At 36.2% G+C, this 22,237-nt stretch overlaps 1 protein-coding gene across 1 annotated transcript; it reads right to left on the bottom strand.

Moving 5' to 3' along the window:
• LOC110268412 (protein ALP1-like) lies at window positions 2,179-2,824 on the bottom strand. The gene is made up of 2 exons (XM_021114546.1): window positions 2,722-2,824; window positions 2,179-2,633 (listed from the first exon to the last, which is right to left on the bottom strand). Exons 1-2 carry the CDS (start codon window positions 2,822-2,824, stop codon window positions 2,179-2,181), a joined length of 558 nt encoding a protein of 185 aa, XP_020970205.1.

Genomic DNA, 22,237 nt, shown 5'->3' with positions numbered 1-22,237 from the left:
AAAAAAAGTGATCCAAATTGTATTTCAAAATTTTAATGTATTATCTTTGTTAACAATAAAGATTTTTTTGAATTTATCCTTTTCTATTGTCTTTTAAATGTCATAAAAAAATATATCATTATCTTTTAAATATTTACAAATAAATAATTTCATAAAAACATAATAAAAATTACTCATAAGTTATATCATTAATCTCCTTAATCATATTTAAGAAACAATTTCACTAAATTGTATTTACAAAATAAAATATTATCATAAGTGGGTAGCATTCGTACGAAAAAATCATATACAATTTTTATAAACATATAACAAAATGGCAAAAGCGTAACAATGATCAGGACTTCAGGAGAGTACTATTTTATCACCATACAGTACTTTCAAAAGGGATAATTCTTCATGGTCAGAGTCATCAGCACACGCTTACTTCCAAAAAATTAATTCTACATGGCTTGAGCCATTCGTACACATCTATTTCAAAAAAAGAAAGTTTTCATTAGTTAAAGATATCAAAACACGATCGATTTCTACTTGTACTAAGCAGTGTACTCGTTGTTCCCAAAATAATTTCAAGTATTATGATTCCTGCACAAGCATATACAACAAAGATAAATTAACACAAAGCTCAGAGTTGATCATGATAAACTAATTTATCGATATCTTTCTATTCAAACAACCAATCAATCTCAAAGTATCAGCAAAAAGTGATTTCCAACCATGTGTTAACATAAATAAAACAAAAAATGATATCTTGTTCAAATACATGAAAATATACTCATACTTTACGACAATGAGAAACACATAATCAATTGTTAAAAGCAATAACCTCAAATTAACCAGAAATTAAGCGCGTATAAAAATTATACTTACAATAGTGAATGTTTTCTGGAAGTACCATATCTCCTAAGTGAACACCAACAGCAGTCATGAAATGAAAAAGAACATCCAGTCGCATTTTAGGTGGGATCCCAAAAATTTGGCACTTTTTCTACTCATTTTCATATAAAAACTGATAACATTGCATCCAATATGAACCTACTAGACCCAATTCAGTCAACATATCCCATACATCTGATTCACTGTAAAGGCGAGACCTACTTTGTTGCATAATAGCTAATCCTTTTTCAGTAATCGCAACTTATCTTTCAATTAATGAGACTTGTTTTTCGGCGATCGAAACTTACCTCTCAGCCACAGAAGCTTGTCTCTCAATTGATTCAACCTGCCTCTGAGCCACATCATGTATCTTGCTAGACAGATAACTACCCTCTTCTACAGCATCGATCATGGTAGTAATTCCCAAAGCAACTTTCTCATATTGTGCCTCCAAAAAATCATTCATATGAGACTTATGTTTTGTACCTCTTGAAGTTGAAGTCCCTCCTAATTGATTTGACTGACTATGAGGAGCACTTGGTAAATCTAAATTAGCAGAAAATGTTGGGATATCATGTCCCATATTAACATCTATGTCAGAAAATCCAATATTTTCAAATGAATCATTCAAGTCAATAGGATCTCTATCAAGTTGTTGAATCCTTTCTTGTGAAGTAGCAGCCCCTTTACCAGTTGCTCTATCAGCTCCGAACAACTCCTTCAAAGTATCATAATGCTTAATTTGCATTTTTTTCCATTTTTTTGCATGTGGTTTTTCCTGCATAAAGAAATGTTAAAATTATTTTGTGACTCACTTCATCATTGGTATAAGTAATAAAAAAGTATAAGATACCTTAATAAATTCTTGCCGCACTTCTTCTTCAGCTTCAAATTTTCTAGTTACAGGATTCCATGCAAATCCACTTAAGTGATGAAATAAGTCATATGCCTCAGCAAAAATGATCTTTCAGTGTCTTCATTCTATTCTTGATGTGGTTCTTCGTTATGTGCGGGCCTATTGCTATACACAAAGTCTTCACAACATTGGCATATGCTTCAGTTATCCACGAGCCATTGTGTCTATTACCTTTCAATGCTTCTTCTGCTAACGCATTCAACAGAGCTTCATCCATATCATCAGACCATTTTAAGTTGTCTTTAGAAGGTTGAGTTGCTTCTGTTGTTTTATTTCCTTTATTTGGCATTATTTAACCTGTAACATTTTCTTAAAATATCCAATTAAACAATTTTGATGATAAACTACACATATATATACATATTTAAATATATCAAAGGTATAATCACTCATAATGTTTGATACACATTCCACATTTCAGCTGCAATGTTATCTCGTAACAATGCTGCATGCCTATATTCCTGATCACGTTGTTGATTTGATTGTGATCTATCTATATTGCGTTCTTGTAGCAATTCTCGGTCAACATCATCAATTATAGATTGATCAACATCAACACCCATAAAAAAGTTATGCAGTATACAACATGTCAAAAAAATGTCTCTCATAGTTCCAAATGAATAATGAGGTTCAGTGTCGCCAGCTATAATTGGGAATCTTTTCTTTAGAACTCCAAAACTTCTTTCAATGACATTTCTTAATGAAGAATGCCGGTGGTTGAATAGTTCTTTAGGATTTTGTAGCTTACGTACAGAATACTCTTTCAGGTGATACCGAACACCTCTGTATGGTGTAAGTATCCCAGGCTTCAGCATGAATCCAGCATCGCCTAGATAAAATTTTCCTACAACAGTTGCATACAAAAATTAAAGTATAACACACTACGACTATAAATTTAAGTGGATGATTTTATAAATTACATTATCACAAGCCTTTGGGAATTCGAAGTGGATATTCCCTACTTAAAGTATCTTTCAAAATTCTTGAGTCAGAGGCAGTTCCTTCCCAACCGGATAACACATAAGTGAATTTCATATCAAACCCACAGGCTGCTAAAACATTTTGTGTTGGGTGATTGATAAACTCCAATTTTGTGGTTTATCTTGTGTTAAATTCAGGGGATTTTATCAACTTATCTCACATTTATTCAATGAAATAGCATGGTTTTGTGAATTTCTCCTAATTTATGCTTAAGAGTGAAAACATGCTTTTTAGGCCTTAAAATTGCTAAATTTAATTCACTTTAATTCCATTCGATGCCTTGATATGTTTGTTAAGTGATTTCAGGATTAGAAGGCAAATATTAGGTTGAAGGAATGAAGAAAAAGCATGTAAAAATGGAGAATTCATGAAGAAATGGGATTTTGGTACTCTGCCAGTGAGGCGTGTACGTGGCCCACGTGTGCCCGTGGAAAGGAATCGTCAAGGCGACACGTACCCATGACCGACGCGTACGTGTGATAAGGAAAGTTGCCAGTGACGCGCACGCGTGACCCATGCGTATGCGTGACAAGTAGCACGTGACCTCACTAAATGCAACATGCTGGGGGCGATTTCTGAGCTCAAGGAGGCCCAAATCCAACTCATTTCTATTGCTTTTGAACCTAGAAATTGGAAGAGAATGGGAGGAGTAGTCATAGTTTAGTTTCATCATATTTTAGGTTAGAATTCTAGAGAGAGAAGCTCTCCCTTCTCTCTAGAATTTAGGATAGTTTAGGTTAAATTTTCTTAGATCCAACTTTTAATTCTTTTTTTGATTTAGTGTTCCCTTTTAATTTCTTGTTATTACATCATTGCTCTTCTAGTTTTACTTGTCATTTCCTTTATTTTGTTGCTTTTATGTTCATGAACACTTGTAGATTTTAATTCCCTTTTAATGAAAATTTATGTTTCCATGTCTTTTTATGTTTATCTTAGTTGCTATTGTTGATTTCTTGCTTATGTTAGTTATAGTTTTTATTAATTCTTGCAATTTATGATGTTTACCTTTATTGCACTCTAGGTGTTTGATAAAATATTTTCACTAGTTATAGAGTATTTTTATATACTCTTGGCCTAGGCTAAGGGAATTGAGTGACCTTGAGTCATATTGAATTGGTGGTTTGAGAACCCTTAGTGGTCAATTTGATACCCATTAACACTAGCCTACTACTAAGTCAATTAGTAGCTAGGTTGGGACTTATGGATTGATGTTGATCAAGCCTATTTGACTTACTTCAAGCATAGAAGTAGACTTGATGGGTTGGTCCCTCATAATTGTCAATACATGGTTTGTAGACAAGGATGTGATCTCAAGTTCCATGCCTTAGCCAAGAGTTCTTTTCCATTCCTTTATTAGTTAATTTTCATTTACTTTCTTGTTATTTACTTTTCTTGTCAATTACCAAATCAAACCCCCATTGCCCCTTCATAGCCAATAACTCATTACTTCATTGCAATTCCTTGTGAGACGACCCGAGGTTTAAATATTTTGGTTTATTTTTATTGGGGTTTGTACTTGTGACAAACATATTAAAAGTTTGATTGAGGATTATTATAGACCAACGATAAATCTCACATCAAGTTTTTGGCACCGTTGCCGGGGAATTGTAACGGTGTTATATTATTGGCTATTGTGAATATGTTCATATTGTGAATGTCTTTCTTTTTTTATTTCTTGGTTTTGCTAGTAGTTAGGTGTTTGCTTTTCTTTCCTTTTTGATATTCTTTGTTTTGATTTCCTCTTTTCCCTATGAATTCTCACCCTTTTAGCTATGAGTGTGCTTACAACTATGTTGTAGGAGAAGGAAATTACAATGACAACATGCATCAAGGATGGAACAATCAAAAATGGGAGGAGCCTCAAGGATTTGATCAACCTTCTTGGCAACAACCTTCCCAAATGTGCTATGAGCAAGAGACATTCCAAGATGCATACCAATCAAATGGCTATGGTGGACCCCCTTGTGATTATCAACATCCACCACCATATGCCTATGAACCCCCTCCACAATATAGCCATCAACCATTATACTCACAAGCACCATATCACCAAACACCTCCATATGATCCCAATCTATATCCACCATACCAACAACCATATGAGCCATACACCACACATAGAACCACAACAATTCCACCACCAATACCCTCAAGAATCACCACCTCCATGCCACTATCAAGATGAACCACCTCACATGTATGAAAATTTCCAACCACAAGATGAATTCCCCTTTTCACCACAACCCTCTATGGAAGAATATCCATATCCATCCATCCAAGAGTAATATGATCCTACCTATGTTAGCCAAGTGAAACAAGAGTCAATGGATCATCTCGAGGAAGCAATAGATCGGTTTCAAGCAATCATCCGTCAAAAGGAGCAAGAGGAAGCCCAAAAGAGGCATGAAGATATCATGGCTAACCTTGCCATGATTAAAGCCACCTTACACTCATGGGACTCATGCAACAAGCAAAGCAATTCCACGGATGAATGTGAAAAATCAACCGAAGAGAGGAGCATGAAGGAGATTTTAGAATCTCAACATGAGAACAAGGAAATGGAGTGTGTTGTGTAACAAGTGGAAATGATGGAAATTGTTGATGAAGAAGAAGTGGTTGAAGACCTAGGTGAAGTTGAACAGGAGGTGGATTTCAAGCTTGAGAACACTTCCACATCAAGTAATGTTGTTGAACCTTCTTCCAATGAGCTTGAATTTGATGTTGAGGAAGATAATGCGCAACCTCCAACACATGACTTGAACAATGAGGAATGTATAGAAGAAGTTGGTGAGCAAGGAATTGAAATTGAAGAAGCTTACCAAGAGGTGGAGGTAGTCAAAGAAGAGCACAAGGGATTCAAATTTTCAAGATCATTGGGACCATCCCTTCCTAAGTCACTGATGAGCAGATATTTTATACGCTTTTTGGCATAGTTTTCATATAGGTTTTAATATATTTTGTTTAGATTTTATTAAGTTTTTATAGGTTTTAGCGTTAAATTCACATTTTTAGATTCTACTTTGAGTTTGTGTGTTTTTGTACCATTTCAGGTATTTTCTGGCTGAATTTGAGGAGCTGGAGCAGAAGTCTGATTCAGAAACAGAGAAAGCACTACAGATGCTGTCTAGATTTGACCTCCTTGCACTCGGAAGAGATTTTCTAGAGCTACAGAAGTTCAAATGGAGAATTCTCAATGTCTATAGAAAATGGACTTCCAGAGCTTTCCAGCAATATATAATGGTCTATACTTTGCTTCGGATTAAGAGGCCCAAAACTGGCGTCCAACGCCAGCTTCCTGCCCCCTTTTTGGAGTCCAGCGCCCAAGGAGCAGAGCCTAGTGTCCAAACGCCCAGAGAGGACCCCTAGCCAGTGTTTCACACCCAAAAGACCTCATAGTACATGGATCTCATCAAAGCTCAGTCTAAACACTCACCAAGTGGGCCCCAGAAGTGGATTTTAGCACTAAAAAGACTGTTTTACTCTTACTAGTCATTAGTTTAGTATTTAAAAGTTATTTTACATAATCATTGAGACTTTTTTACACACCATTCGAATTTTACCATTGTATTTTACATCAGTATGAGTTTCTAAACCTCCTAGGTTGAGGGGAGGAGCCTTGTTGAGTCCTATGAATTAATAAAAGTATTACTGTTTCTTCTTCGATCCGTGTTTGATTAATTCTAAGATGTATATTCGCACTTCAACGTGGTGGATAGGATGATTAGTGACAATCAGCTCTATTCATCACATTAAGACAAACGTGCCTGACAAACACCCGCGTCTACTTGGGTTTGTGTGAATACTTCAGTGGAAAGCACGCACCACCAGCTTGAATCATACATCTCTCAGACAACTAATCCACGACTTTGTTGGGGACTTCTCGGGACACCAGTTCAGCCAATTTCGGGGAAATTAGGGTCTCTGTGGTAGAGGCTAGAACCCAATGATACAGCATTCTCTGATTCAAAAGATTCGACCTTGTCTGTGGCATTTTGAGTAGGATCATTAAGGAGAATGGACTATATGCACTTTACCCTCAAGCAGAGATAGATCCACACTAACCCTGGGGTTCAGATCAAGAGGAGTATTGACGACCTCTCAATAAAGGCACCAATCACTTACAACCTGCCATTGAAGAGATCACTCACACGCAAAGGAGACAGTAATACCAGAGTTAATTCAGAAAGGCTAAGCAACTCCAATCCTCAGTTATAACCGTTTTACTGATTTCTTTGACAAAATACCCTATACCCTTCTCTCATATTCCTATTACTGATTTCTTTCTAATATACAAAGCATTTTATTAGTTATATGTCTTTATAGTTTCAGATCTCACAAATCCAACAACCTTCTAATCTGCCTGACTAAGACCTGCAAGATAACCATAGCTTGCTTCAGACCAACAATCCTCGTGGGATCGACCCTGACTCGCTCAGGTATTACTTGGACGACCCAGTGCACTTGCTGGTACATCTGTACGAAGGTGTGGGAATTCGTGCTACTAGTTTTTGGCGCTGTTGCCAGGGATTGTCCGAGTTTGGACAAACTGACGGATTGTCTTGCTCCCTAGATCATGTACTTTATTTCTTGATCATTTTTAACTGAGTCTTTTATTTTATTTTTCTTTTTCTCTTCTTTATTTTCAAAAAATCTAAAAAATTTTTCAAAAATATTTTTCTTTTCTTTGTTTAATCTGTATTCTTGGTTTGAGTCTTACATATTCTTGTTTTTCAATTACTAAAAATTTCAAAACTTTTCCAAAAACCCTTTTCATGCAGTTTATTTTCAAGCATCCTTAACTTTCTGTTTGAGTCTTTCTTTTAAAAAAATTCTTCAAAAATAGTTCTTTATTTAAATCTTGTGTCAAATTTTAAGTTTGGTGTCTTCTTGTTTATTTTCTTATAATTTTCGAAAATTTGTGTTTGATTTCTAAGAATTTTAAGTTTGGTGTTCTTTATATGTTCTTGTGTTCTTTAAATTTTTGAGTTTTGTTCTTTATGTTCTTGCTAGTCTTCAAAGTGTTGTGTTTCTGTGTGTTTTGATCTTAAAATTTTTAAGTTTGGTGTCCCATTGTGTTTTTCCCTCCAAATTTTCAAAAACTTTGGGTGCTAGATCTAAAAATTTTAAGTTTCGTGTCTTTTACTTGTTTTCTCTTTCATCATTAAATTCAAAAATAAAAAATATCTTTTCTATTTTTATTTTAACCAAATTTTCAAAATTTTCAAATAAAAATTCAGATTTTAATTTCAAAATTTTATCTTATCCTATCTTAATCTTCAAGTTTTCAAAAATCAAATCTTTTAAAAAAAAAATAAAAATCACATCTTTTTCAAACTTTATCTTATCTTTTTCAAAATCAAATTTCAAATCTTATCTTTTTCAAAATTCAAAATTCAATTTCAAGTTTTAATTCTTAAAATTTCAAATTTCAAATTTCAAACTTCAATTTCAATTTTCAAAATTTTAAATTTTAATTTTTAAATCTTATTTTATTTCTTATCTTATTTTAAATTCAAATCTTTTCTTAATTAATATCTTATCTTCTCTGAAGAACTATGGGTTCTTATACAAATCCCACTACTGACATCTATGGACGAAGTATTAGCATACCTCACATCAGAGCAAGTAGCTTTGAGCTATCCTCAACTCATTACTATAGTGCAGTAAAACTGCCAGTTTTCTGGACTTTCACAGGAAGAGCCTACAGAATTCTTAGCAGATTTATTAAAAATTGTTGACACTGTACACCATGAGGGAGTAGCCAAGATGTCTACAGATTATTGCTCTTTCTTTTTGCTGTAAAAGATCAAGCAAAGAGGTGGTTGGATAACCAACCCAGATCTAGTTTGAAAACTTGGACACAGTTAGTGGACTTTTGATGAGCGGAAATTGTTGTGTCGGTATAGTACATCACAAATTGAAACCTCGTTGCAAGTATAGTTCTAAACCAACAAACAATTCCTTCAATCAAACATTTGGTTGTCACAAGTACAAACTCCAATAAAAATAAACCAAAGTATTTAAACCTCAGGTCGTTCTCCCTAGGAATTGCAATAAAGTGTTCTTGTTATTGGCTATGAAGTATATTTTGGGGTTTTTGGGATAATGAACAAGAAATGTAAATGGCAAAAGTAATAAACTAACAACTAGAAGCTCTTGGCAAGAAATGAGAATTGGAAGTCCTATCTTTGTTATCATCATCAATTGTGACAACAATCGTTCATTGCTCCACTTAGTTAACCTCTAACTAAGAAGAAAAGTCAAATGGATATCAACTTGAGACCACAAGTCCTAGTCAAATCATAATGAAAGACTAGCTTTAGTGGCATTCAAATTGACTAGTAACTTTCAATTATCAATCAACAAAAGAGTTGATAACTCAAGAGTCACCAATTACTCAACACAAGCCAAGAGGAGAAAAATATACTCTAACATCCTTCCAAGTACTTTGTCAAACACTTGGAACGCATAAAAAGAAAGCAAGATAAAATTGCAAGAAATGTAAATCTACAACTACCAATAGCAAGAAATTAATAACAACTCAATTGAACAATAAAAGGAATCAAACATAAATGGCATTAAAGAAAAATAAAAGGAACAATAGTGCAACAACAATAAAGTAAACAATTACAAGGAATAGAATGCTAAACTAGGAAAGCAAAGATAAAGGAACAAGAAATTGAAAAGGAAAAGTAAATCAAGGCATGAATTAAATCTAGATCTAAAAAGTTCTAATCTACTCCTAACCTAATTCTAGAGAGAAGAGAGAACTTCTTTCTCTAGAAACTATCCTAAAGCATGATCAAAACTCTATATTATGTGATCCCCCCCCTTGAGTTGGATTTGGGCCTGGGAAGCTTAGATATCGCCCCCAGCGTTTTCACTTTAATGATGTCACGTGCGAGCAACGATGCGTATGCATGGGTCACGCGTACACGTTGCTTGGCATTTTGCTTTCCACGCGTAAGCGTCATGTCATGCGTATGCGTCGCCATGCGACTTCACATTCCACGCGTGTGCGTCGATGATTTCATCCCAAATCCTTGATTTTCCATGAGTTCTCCACTTTGCATGCTTTTCTCTTCACCCCTTTGATCCATTCCTAGCCTTTTCAACCTGAAGTCAATAACAAACATATCAAGGCATCTAGTGGAATCAAAGGTGAATTAAAATTAACAAATTAAAGGTCTAAAAAGCATGTTTTTACACTTAAGTACAAATTAGGAGAAAATCATGAAACCATGCTATTTCATTGAATAAATGTGAGAATAGTTGATAAAATCCCCTAAATTAAGCACAAGATAAACCCTAAAATAGGGTTTATCAACCTCCCCACACTTTACCTATAGCATATCCTCATGCTAGAATCAAGAAAGAAACAAAGGGTATCAACATTTTTTCAATGCAAACTAATTAAATGCAACCTATCTAAATGCAATCTATCTATATGAATGCAACTATTTGGTCAAAATAAATCAATTCCCAAGAAAACAAATATAGGTATAAGGGCTAAAGTAATAGCAATCGAATCAAATCAACAATTGGATTGAGTTATTAAAGATTTTTACAAACTTGCAAGAAAAGTGATGATTCTAGGTGAAAACATGTAATTGAGCAATCGAACCCTCACCGGATGTGTATCTGCTCTAGTCACTCAAGTGTTTAGGGTTGATTCACTCAATTCTCCCCTAATCATGCTTTCCAAGATTTGTTTTTCATTTAACAATCAACAATTATTTCATGCATGCATACAATTATCATGAGGTCTTTCCACAAGGTTGTAATGGGGCTAGGGTCAAGTTAGGATGTATATGGCTAAGTGAGCTTGAATTTGAATCTTTGATTAACTTAAGCTTCCCACCTAACCTATATAACAACCTATTCTAAACAAACCTAACTACCCATTTTCACTTTTTCACATACTCATGCATTTTCTTTTTGATCACCACACATATGCATTGATTTTTATTAAACTTCACTTTGGGGCATTTTTTTCCCTTTTTATTCTTTCTTTTTCTTTTTCTTTTCTTTTTCTATATTTTTTTTCTTTTTCTTTATCATTCATATATATATATATATATAATATTTTCTTTTTCTCTATCATTTATTTTTTTCTTTTCAAACTAGAATATATACAAGAGCATCAATGCATATGGTTTAAACATAATTAATGCATGAATATGTACCAAATTCTCAATAATTTTAGCAAAATACAAAAACACCCTTTTACCTCAACCAATGTCCCAAGTTTCCCCACACTTGAATGATACACACATTCACTAGCCTAAGCTAATCAAAGATCCAAATAAATGACATTTATTGTTTTTCGCTTTAAGGCTTATAATGTGCTAAAATTAAGAACAAAGTGGGTTAATCGTAGGCTCACAGTTGGCTAACAATGGTTGATGAAAGGTAGGCTGTTTGGGTAAGTGAGCTCAATGAAATAATGGCCTCAATCATATAAATACATGTATATTCAAAATAATGGACATAAAGAATCAAACAAATCAAAGATCACAATCATAGAAAAAGAATAATCACACAAGAAGGAAAATAAGTGGTTATAAGAAGTAACCACGCAATTAGGCTCAAGACTCACAAGCTTGTGTTCTTAACTCAAAAATCATGTTCCACAATGTATAATTCAAGCAAGTTCAATGAAAAAGTTTTTACTCAAATCAATTGGGATGTCAATGCCCTATTAAGAATGTTTTTCTTGGAGGATTTCATTATTTCGACTAAACTTATATATATATATGCAACTAAAAATCCTAAAAGACCTAAAAATGAAATGCAAAAGTGTTGGGATTAGAAATTTGTCACCCAAAAACACCGACTGGTCGGACGACCTCCCCACACTTAAAAGTTTGCACCGTCCTCGGTGCATTCTAAGATGAGCAAGGAGGTACGGCGACTTTCTAGTTGCTACCTTCAGCTGGTAAGTCAACCGGTTGCTGCATGTTCTTTCTTCCCGCTTTCGTTGTTGCTTATGACAAAACATCCTGAGAATAGAAAAATAGGATAAGAAGACAAGTAAATGCAAAAGCAAGGAAGCATATATTGTTGGAATGAGGGAAATCACTATAATTAAGTGAGTAAATTAGTGTGACATTGATAAGGACAAAGTGTGAATTCTAAATTAGGCGCTGTTTAGAACACACACACTAGCATAAAAAACTTTTTCACAATTTACACAAAAGAAGCATGCACTTCACTCATTCTAGTGTACTTGAAATACTTCAAAAGACTTGTAGGTTAAGATAACCAAACAAGTAGTGGAGAAGCATAAAAGCAAATATCAAGCAATTATGAATTGGATAAGGAATGGACATTGATTGATGTGCAAGTAATTTTAATGAGCAAAATGGAATATGAACTTATACATCAATCAGTGACACATTTGAAGTTGTTGCATGATAAACCCCGTTTTTAAGGTTTATCTTGTGTTGAATCTAGAGCATTTTATCAACATTTTCTCACATTTATTCAATAAAATAGTATGATTTTGTGATTCTCCCTTAAGTGGTGCTTAAATGTAAAAACATGCTTTTAGACCTTTAATTTGACAAATTTTATTCACCTTTGATTCCACTAGATGCCTTGATGTGTTTGCTAGTGATTTCAGGATTGAAAAGGGCTAGGAATGGATCAAAGGAGTGAAGAAGAAAGCATGCAAAGTGGAGAACACATGGAAAAAGCCAAAGATTTGGATGCACTCATCCACGCGCACACATACTGGACTCGCACGCATGGATCATAAAAACCCCATGGACGCGCACGCGTGCTGTATGCGTACGCGTCGGTCCTGGCACGTGATTTTTAAAAGAAAATGTGCCCAGCGAATTCACAGAGGCTATGGAGCCCAGTTTTTAACCAACTTTGGCGCCAAAATGCTTAAAAGGACCAAGGATTGAAGGGGAGAGGCATCTTTTTGCATCTTTGGATCAATTTTACACACATTAGGATTAGGATTAGTTAGTTTTAGAGAGAGAAGCCTTCACTTCTCTCTAGAATTAGGATTAGGTTTAGGTCAATAATCTTAGATCTATGTTTTAATCCATGCTTTCATCTACTTCTACCTCTCAATTCTTTGTTGTTACATTCATCATTCTTCTATTCTTTTGTTGTAATTTCCTCTATGTTGTTCTTATACTTTGTTGTAGATCTACTCTTGTTCCTTTCATTTTCTTTGAATGCAATTTGAGGTAGTTCATGATAATTGTGTTCTCTTTGATTGTTGTTGTTAATTCCTTGCAATAAGTAGTTGTTAGATTTCATTCTTGTTGTGAATTTACTATGCTTTCCTTTTATACCTTCCAAGTGTTTGTCAAAATGCTTGAGAATATGTTAGATTAGAATTTTATGTTCTTGGCTTGGGAAGGTAACTTAGAAACTCTTGAGTTGCTAATGTCCAAGTGATTAATAGTTGGTAGCCATAGTGATTTAAGAAGATTTGTCGTGTCGGTATAGAATTTCACACAAAATGAATGAATTCTCGTTGCAAGCATAGTCCTACACTAACAAACAATCCTCCCAATAAAAAATTTATGGTTTTGTCACATGTACAAACCCCAATGAAAATTAACCAAAGTATTTAGACTCCGAGTCGTCTCCCTAGGAATTGCAATGAAGTGCATGCATATTGGATATGAAGGGGGAAAAATGGGGGTTTGGTTGATAAAAGGGGCAATAAAATAAATGGCAAGAAAAGTAAATCAAGCAAGTATTTAAAGAAGACAAGTAGATAAGAGAAAGCAAGTAATAAAGAGAGAGACATTCATGGCAAGGATGGAGAATATAGGCTTTCTATCCTAGTCATACAATGATTAATTCATCTTATTTAGTCAACACCAACAAATGGAAGAAGGTATCATGTCATCTTCACATAGGGAGAGTGTCAAACAAGACTAATCAATCATACCACAATAATAAACAAGAATTTATCTCATTATGTCATCCTCGAAGATGGAAGAAGGTATCGTATTATCTTCACACTTGAAGAAAGTCTAACAAGACTAGCTAATCTCAATCCAAAGGTCCTAATCAACCCACTAAGTGAATTAGCAAGAGATTAGAGTTAATGGAAATAATATTAGCTAACAACTCTAGCTCACCAATATAAGTTGGGTTTTCATGACTCAAGATTGCCTAATTACTCTTTCCAAGACAAGAATGCTCAAACCTACTCTAAAGCCCAACCAAGCATTTTGTCAAACACTTGGTGGGTATGAATGAAAAGCATGGTAAATGTGCAAGAATTATAAATCTACCAACTACCAATAGCAAGGAAAGTGAATTCACAACTCAATTCATCAATAAAAAGAAACATCAACATCAAAATTGCATTAAATGTAAACCAAATCCAACATGAGTTCATCATTACAAAAGAGAGTAAAAAGGAAATTAACACTACAAAATAAGAGGGTCAAGATGTAGGATTGAGAAATTATAAAAGGAACAAGATGAAATCAAGTAATTAATCTATTCCGAGGATTACTGAAACTATAGGTTGATCTCGGACGAGATCTTCTGTACTGGTCGGAACCGATGTGTCCGGCTGGTAAATGGAGGCTGGAGCTGGTACGTCCGACTTGTTTGGACTTGAACGTGCTGCTGATCCTCCGTCACCGAAGGGTGGGGGGTACCTGCAAGAGACTCCGATGCTTAAGTTAGCATGGGTATTAAGCAGATGTTATGTAGAATCAGTATATGAGTTATACCTGGGTGCTCCAGTGTATTTATAGTAGTGTGGGCTGACCTTTCTGATAAGATAAGTTAGTTATCTTATCTTATCTTATCTTTATCTTGAGTGAAGTCAGCTTATCTTTAAGGGAACCGCCTTTATCTCTGTAGGCTTGAACTGCCTTTGGATTTGGGTCGTGTTCCTCTATTTGGGCCCTTTACTGGGCTCTCCTGTCGATTTGGCCGATCTCTTTAAGAAGAGGTCAGATAGTCGGACCTGAAGAGGTCAGTCGTTTTGCCACCAATCATCCCGGGTCGGACAGTTCGACCCAGGGTATGAACATAATCCAAGATCCAAAACAATTTAACCTAATCCTAACCTAATTCTAGAGAGAAGAGGGAGCTTCTCTCTCTAGAAAACTAACTAAAGGCTCATGTTGACTAACTAATTGCTCCTCCTTTGCTTGGACTTCAATTCTGCATGAAATACACTCAGAGACAAGTTGGATTTGGGCCTAGGCAGCTCAGAAATCGCCCCCAGCGTTTTGCCTTTGTACGCGTGCACACCCATTGATGCATTCCCAATCTTTGTTTCTTCATGCATTCTCCACTTTGTATGCTTTTCTCCTCATTTCTTCCATCCAATACTTGTCTTATGAACCTAAAATCACTCAACAAACACATCAAGGCATTGAATGGAATTAAAGTGAATTAAAATCATTAATTTAGGGCCTAAAAAGCATGTTTTTACACTTAAGCATAATTCAAGGGAGAATTACAAAACCATGCTATTTCATTGAATAAATGTGGGAAAAGGTGGTAAAATCCCCTAAAATAAGCACAAGATAAACCACGAAATCGGGGTTTATCAATCTCCCCACACTTAAACTAAGCATGTCCTCATGCTAAAATCAAGAAAGAAGCAAAGGGTATCAACATTTATTCAATGCAAACTAACTAAATGCAATCTATCTATATGTAACCTGTTTACATGAATGCAATGGCTCAGTCAAAATAAATCAATCTCCAAGAATATGCATACAAGCACAAGGGCTAAGGCAATAGCAATCAAAGCAAACCACAATTGGATTGAATTATTGAAAAATTTTACAAACTTGCAAGAAAAGGTGATTATGGGTGGAAACATGTAATTGAGCGATCGAACCCTTGCCGGATGTGTATCCGCTCTAGGCACTCAAGTGTATGGGGTTGATTCACTCAATTTTCCCCCAATCACGCTTTCTAAGATTTTTTTTTCATCTAACAATCAATACTTACTTTATGCATACATACAAATATCATGAAGGCTTTCCCATAGGTTGTAATGGGGCTAAGGTCAAGGTAGGATGCATATGGTCAAGTGAGCTTCAAATTTGGATCCTTGATTAACTTAAACTTCCCACTTAACCTATGACAACCTATACAATTCTAACAACCTAGCTATCCATTCTTCACTTTTTCTACACACTCATGTATTTCCTTTAGATCACCACACATATGCATTGATCATTATTGAACTTTACCTTGGGGGCAATTTGTTCCCCTTTTTATTGCAATTCTTTTTCTTCTCTCTCTCTCTCTCTTTTTAGCTAAAATAGATACAAGAATATCAATGCATATGATTTACACATGATTAATACATGAGTATGTACCCAATTCTCAAAATTTTTATTTTTATTTATTTATTTATTTATTTTTTCAACAAAAACACAAACATACTTTTATCTCTACCCAATGTTCCCAACTCTCCCACAATCAAATGATAAACACTCTCACTAGCCTAAGCTAATCAAAGATCCAAATTAAGGACATTTATTGTTTTTCGCTTAAGCTTGTAATGTGCTTCAATTAAGAATAAGTGGGTTAAGCATAGGCTCAAAATTGGTTATTAATGGAAGATAAAAGGTAGGCTATTTGGGTAAGTGAGCTATTTGAACAATGGCCTCAATAATATAAATGCATGTATACATAAAATAGTGGACATAAAGAATCAAACAAATCAAAGATTACAATCATAGGAAGAGAATAATGCACACAAGAATGAAAATAAGTGGTTATATGATGTAACCACACAATTAGGCTCAAAACTCTCATGCTTGTGTTCTTTGCTCAAAACATGATCCACAAAGTGTATTAATCAAGCAAGTTCTAAAAAAAAATTTCAACCAATTGGAGTGGTGCTCTAGAAATAGAATTCTTGGAAATTTTCATCATATTGATTAAGCTTATTCTAATGCAATGTTGTGATTTAGAAAATTTAAAAAAAAATTTTCCCTAGTTTACCCCCTTTTTCAATCAAAACACATCTCTTATACAAAAAGGGTCAACTAGGTTTTAACAATCCAAAATATTTTTCTAGTCACAATCAAAAGCCAAAATGCAATATATACATATATAATAAAAGTACGCAACAACCAAAATAAGAGTATCCACAATAACAAATGTGTACAATAATCTCAGAATGATTTCAAAGATAAAGTGCAAAATAAAATAAAGTAACAGAAACTAGAGATAAATGTCTGAAAGTTCACCACATAAATGCTATCCATCGGTCACGAACGGTGACCTCTCCACACTTTAGGATGAAGCATCGTCCTCGATGCTACTGCTGAAGCTCGGGATGGGGGTCAACAGTCGCGCCGGGCTGTGGCTCGGGCTGTGGTTGTGGCTTAGGCTCAGGCTGTGGATCCTCAGGAATCTACTGAACCTCTGTGGTGGCCTGTGTCTATGGTGGTGCCTCCTGCTGAGTCGGCTCCTCAACATGCTCTTCCTCATGATCCTGCTCATCGGAGGCGGGAGAGTCTGGGAGCGGAGGTAGCTCAATACCCTGTGATATGAATACCTGGTATATGCGATCGAGATGTCGCATGATACGACACTCGCTGCGCTCCATGAAGCGAAACAGGCCTGCACCAACAGGTATGTTGGCTCAAGTGCTGGCGGTGGTGGTAAAGATGCTGCGGCTGAAGTAGAGGAGGGTCCTGCTACTGCTGCTGATGAAGAGGGCTGAGCTGCCTCCACTACTCCTCTGGCTCGAGAACGGCGTCTGGGTGGAGGCTTCTCGTGCACCCACCCACCCCACGGAATAGTAACCTCCTTGTCGTCGTCATCTGGGGGGTGGTGGTGTCACATCATCGTCCTCCCACGGAACATCAGTAAGCTCAATCATGCTGGTAACCAGTGTAGAAAATGGCAGTAAACCACGAATGTGAGTGCACCACATACTTTGCCTAATCAACTGGGGAAAGTCTACCTCCTTCCCCTCCATCACACACCCAATAAGAACTAGCATATCCATCGGAATCTCTGAAAAGTGAGTGGTGGGCAGGACATAATGGGCGAATATATGCTGCCATGTCTTAGCCTCTCTCGACAGATAAGTGAAAAGCATCCCCTTGGGCTTCTTGTTCCCAGAATCCATTACCCAAGGGGCGTCAGGTGTGGCAATCACGCGTTTAAGCGCCTCATAATCGAAAGTCATGCAGTGGATAGCTACGTCTGCCTGCTGATATGCGCATGGGTCACTGATAAACCCCATATTTAGGGTTTATCTTGTGTTGAATTTAGAGGGTTTTATCATCTTTTCCCACATTTATCCAATGAAATAGCATGGTTTTGTAAATTCTCCTTTAATTGTGCTTAAGAGTGAAAACATGCTTTTTAGGTCCTTAATTGTTTAATCTTGATTTACCCTTGATTCCATTAGATGCCTTGATATGTTTGTTAAGTGATTTCAAATTTAGGAGGCAAAGATTGGATCAAGGGAATGAAGGAAAAACATGTAAAAATGGAGAACTCATGAAGAAATGAAGAAATCGCAAAAGCTGTCAAGCCGACCTCTTTGCACTTAAACAACCATAACTTGAGCTACAAAGGTCCAAATGATGCGGTTTCAGTTGTGTTGAAAAGCTAACATTTAGGGCTTCGAAATGATATAATATTTGCCATAGTTTCTACATGTATGGTGACGCATACGTGCACTGTACACGCACACGTCGTTGCTGCCATATGATTTACTTAATGCAATTAGTGGCCAGCGAATTCTAAAGCCTTGTGGGCCCAATCCAACTCATTTCTGATGCTATTTAGCCCAAGGATTGAAGATACATGAGATATCTAGTCATTAGTTTAGTTTTATTTTAGTTTTATCATGCTTTAGTGGGTTTCTAGAGAGAGAAGCTCTCTCTTCTCTCTAGAATTAGGAGTAGGTTAGATCTAGATTAGGAATTCTTAGATCTAGGTTAATTTCATGCTTTGATTTACTTTTCTCTTTGGCAATTGTTCTTCTTCTACCTTTCCTCTTTCTAGTTTTGCATTTAATTCATGTAATTATTTACTTTTATGTTGATGCACTATTGTTCTTCCATTTTCCTTTAATGCAATTTATGATTCATGTTCCTTTATTGTTGATTTGATTTGTTGTTGTTTAATTCCTTGCAATTGAGTAGTGTAGATTTACATTCCTTGCAAATTTTACTATGCTTTCCTTTTATGCCTTCCAAGTGTTTGATAAAATGCTTGGTTGGATTTTAGAGTAGAGTTTAGTGCTCTTGGCTTGGGAAGGTAACTTAGGAACTCTTGAGTTACTAATGTCCAAGTGATTGATGGTTGGGAGCCATTAACTCTAGATCTCACTAATTGATTTGGTGGAGAACTAGGACTTATGGACTTGGATTGACATAGCTCACTTGACTTTCCTCTACTATTAGTTAGGGGTTAACTTAGTGGGGTTGGTCCTTGCCAATTCTCATGTTGTGGTTAGTGATTAGGATAGAGATCCTTGACTACCAACCTTTGCCAAGACCTCTTTAGTTGTTAGTTTATTTTCATTTCCATTTACTTTTCATGTCTCCTATCAAAAACCCCAAAACATGCTTCATAACCAATAACAAGACACTTTATTGTAATTCCTAGGGAGAACGACCCGAGGTTTAATACTTCGGTTTATATATTTTAGGGGTTTGTACTTGTGACAAACAAATTTTTGTATGAAAGGATTATTGTTGGTTTAGAAATTATACTTGCAACGAGAATTCATTTGTGAATTCTAAACCACATAAAAGTCCAATCATCAGTCCCCAGTACGAGGTCGGCAAAGCAATGCCTCCCCAATAGCAGCCTCAATGATCATAATCTCTCTACCCCGCAGATGGACTGAATCAAGAGTGGCACGGAAGAAGTTGCAGTAGAATTCTCTCACCCACGAAATGTTTATTTTTGACAGATCTCTATCAACAAAATCCAAGCCCAACTCCAGAATACGGCTGTTGATGGCGCGTCTCACATCATTGGGAAGGACTAGCTTCTTCTCAATGTTCAGGTTCGTCTTCTGGAATTTAGGGAAGTGAAGCTCACAGTAGAGGTTGGAGAATTTGATTGGGTCAGTGGATGGGAGTAGCTGATTCTCTTTGTCCACTTTATTCAGCAGATTCTTAGCATAGTTTGCATAAGGAGAAGGGGTAGAGGCTTTAGAATGCTTTCTCTTCTTAGAAGTAGTGGCTATAGCTTTTCCTTTATCTGACATCCTGAAAACAGATGTGATATGATATAAGCAGCTAGCCAAGTAAATATAAAGCACTCAAGGTAATACATATTCATGAAGTGAGTGAAGAAAAGAGAATTCTTGGAATGCAAGTAACAAAATTCAGAATTCAAATTAAGTCACAAACCAAGAATTTGAACCACAATTGCACAATGCTTATTCATTGAACCTAAGGAATGCCATATTCAAAAGAATGATTAAAGAGTTATGTTCAAAACAAAAGGAAGAAATCAATTGCTTAATCCAATTAGAATTAGAAATTAGTTCAAAAATCAGTGATATGACAATTATCGGCTCAATTAAAAGAAGTGTACAAAACAGGGGTGCAAGCATACTCACAACCATGAAATGCATATAGTCATTGATGATGAAATATGATATTGCCAAAAAGCAACCAATATGAAAACAAGTCATCAATCAATGTAAAGATCACTAAAATTGTGTGAATTGGTGTTGGTAAAATCAAAACTTTGAAAAACAAGTCAAACGAGAAACATTCAACACCAAGTTTAATGAGGCATAAAAGCCACAAGTTCAAACAAGAATGGAAAACCTCATGATCCATATGACTTAATGCAAATTAGGTATGAATTTAATGAATCAATTAATCACACAAATTAAAAACCTTTAAACTTGTGAGTTTATGGAAAAGAGGCACAAAATCTCAAAAGAGTTTCAAGTTATGGTCAATCTGAAAGCTTACTTGAACTTTTCAATGCACAGAAGTAAGTTAACATCACAGGTAAGCAAAGAAAGTTAGAAGTATGACCAAAATTTGCTAGGAAGCTCAAGAGAAAATTTCCAAATCCATTTAGCGAACATGAATCTATTGACACAGAATTTTGTCAAATAGAAGCTTGTTGCATCAATTAAAACAATGTTAATTCATGAGGTATGGTTAGGGAAAAAAATCCGGCAGTATTTCAGCAGTAAATTGGCTATTTCCCAAACTCAAACAATCAGTTCAGATTCCATATGAATATTTGACAGTAAACACGCAGCAATCACATGTGAATTCATATGAAATGAACATTTAAGCCAATCTTGCAGCAGCAAAACATCAAAAAGGAAATTTAAACTAAACCAACCATCAACAAGCAGCTATGAACAATTAAGCAACCAGTAGCTATGAGCAAATAATGGCCGAAGTTAAAGCACCAAGACAGTTCAGTAGCACTCTTTTCCTTGAATTCGACAACCATTCCAGAAGCAGCATAAATCCAAACAATTAAGCATAATTGAATTCAACAATGAAGTACAATTTGGAAAAGAACTCAGCCCACAGCACTCAATAAGAACACAGCAATAATGAATAGCCAGGCAACAGCATCAAGCAGAACAAACAAGTCAAGGAAAACCATAGAAGCAGTAATACTTTCAATCATCATCATTATTCAAAATAAACCTAAATCCACTATCCAACTCAGATTCTCTAACCACCTAATCAACTAACATGCATTTCTAACTAACTAAGCTAATTAATATAATTAACACAAAACAGTAAAGGAAACAGAATAGGGGAAGGCAGAGACCTGGGAAGCAGAAACTGAATAGAGCAAATGGTTGATGGAGAGAGGAAGATAGAGAAGAAGTGTGACCGGCTGAGGGTTAGTGGTGACGGTGGAGGCTTACCGGCGACAATGGAGTCGTGGCTGTCGATGGCGATGGAGCAGGGAGTAAGAACGGGTGAGAGAGAGAGAGAGGAAAGAGAAGTGAGAATGGTGATAGAGAGGAAAGAGCAAGGGACGAGGAGAGAGGGAGGTCGCGACTACGGCGGTGGTGTTCGCCGGACTGTTGCAGACAGTGGAGTTGGGGATGGAGGAAGAGAGGAGAAGAGGAAAAGACATTGATGTGAGGGTTTGCGCGAATACTCTAGGGTTCTCGCGTCCCTGGGTAAGTGAAATTTTGAATCCACGCGAGCACGCATCGTGCGCGTCTGCGTGGGTCGGAGAATAAGGGATCGGCGCGGAAGCGCCATCTGCGCTTGCGCGTAGATGGGAGAATTGGGAATGGACGCGGACGCGTACGGTGCGCATCCGCGCGGGTGAGCTGGGCCAGAGGCACAAAACTAGCCCAGAGTTGGCATAACTCTCGGGTCTTTTTTCTTGGGTAATGCAAAAATGCATTGACGCACGCACACTGTGCGCTTGCGCGTGGATGAGTTGAATGATGATAGGGCGCGGAGGCGCCAGGTGCGCCTACGCGTGGGTAGTGCAACGCAAAAAGGACGCGGACGCGTACAG

This window comes from Arachis ipaensis, chromosome B10, assembly GCF_000816755.2.
Source record: "Arachis ipaensis cultivar K30076 chromosome B10, Araip1.1, whole genome shotgun sequence".
NCBI classification, from domain to species: Eukaryota; Viridiplantae; Streptophyta; class Magnoliopsida; order Fabales; family Fabaceae; genus Arachis; species Arachis ipaensis.
The sequence above is the reverse complement of the archived record's forward strand: the minus strand, read 5'-3'. Positions and strand labels throughout refer to the sequence as shown.

What these genes read in the sequence shown, in the direction of transcription:
- LOC110268412 (XM_021114546.1), bottom strand. Translation starts at nt 2,824, where the DNA reads ATGAAATTCACTTATGTGTTATCCGGTTGGGAAGGAACTGCCTCTGAC. An exon ending in TCCACTTCGAATTCCCAAAG is followed by an intron (nt 2,634 to 2,721) that starts GCTTGTGATAAT and finishes CAACTGTTGTAG; the next exon opens with GAAAATTTTATCTAGGCGAT.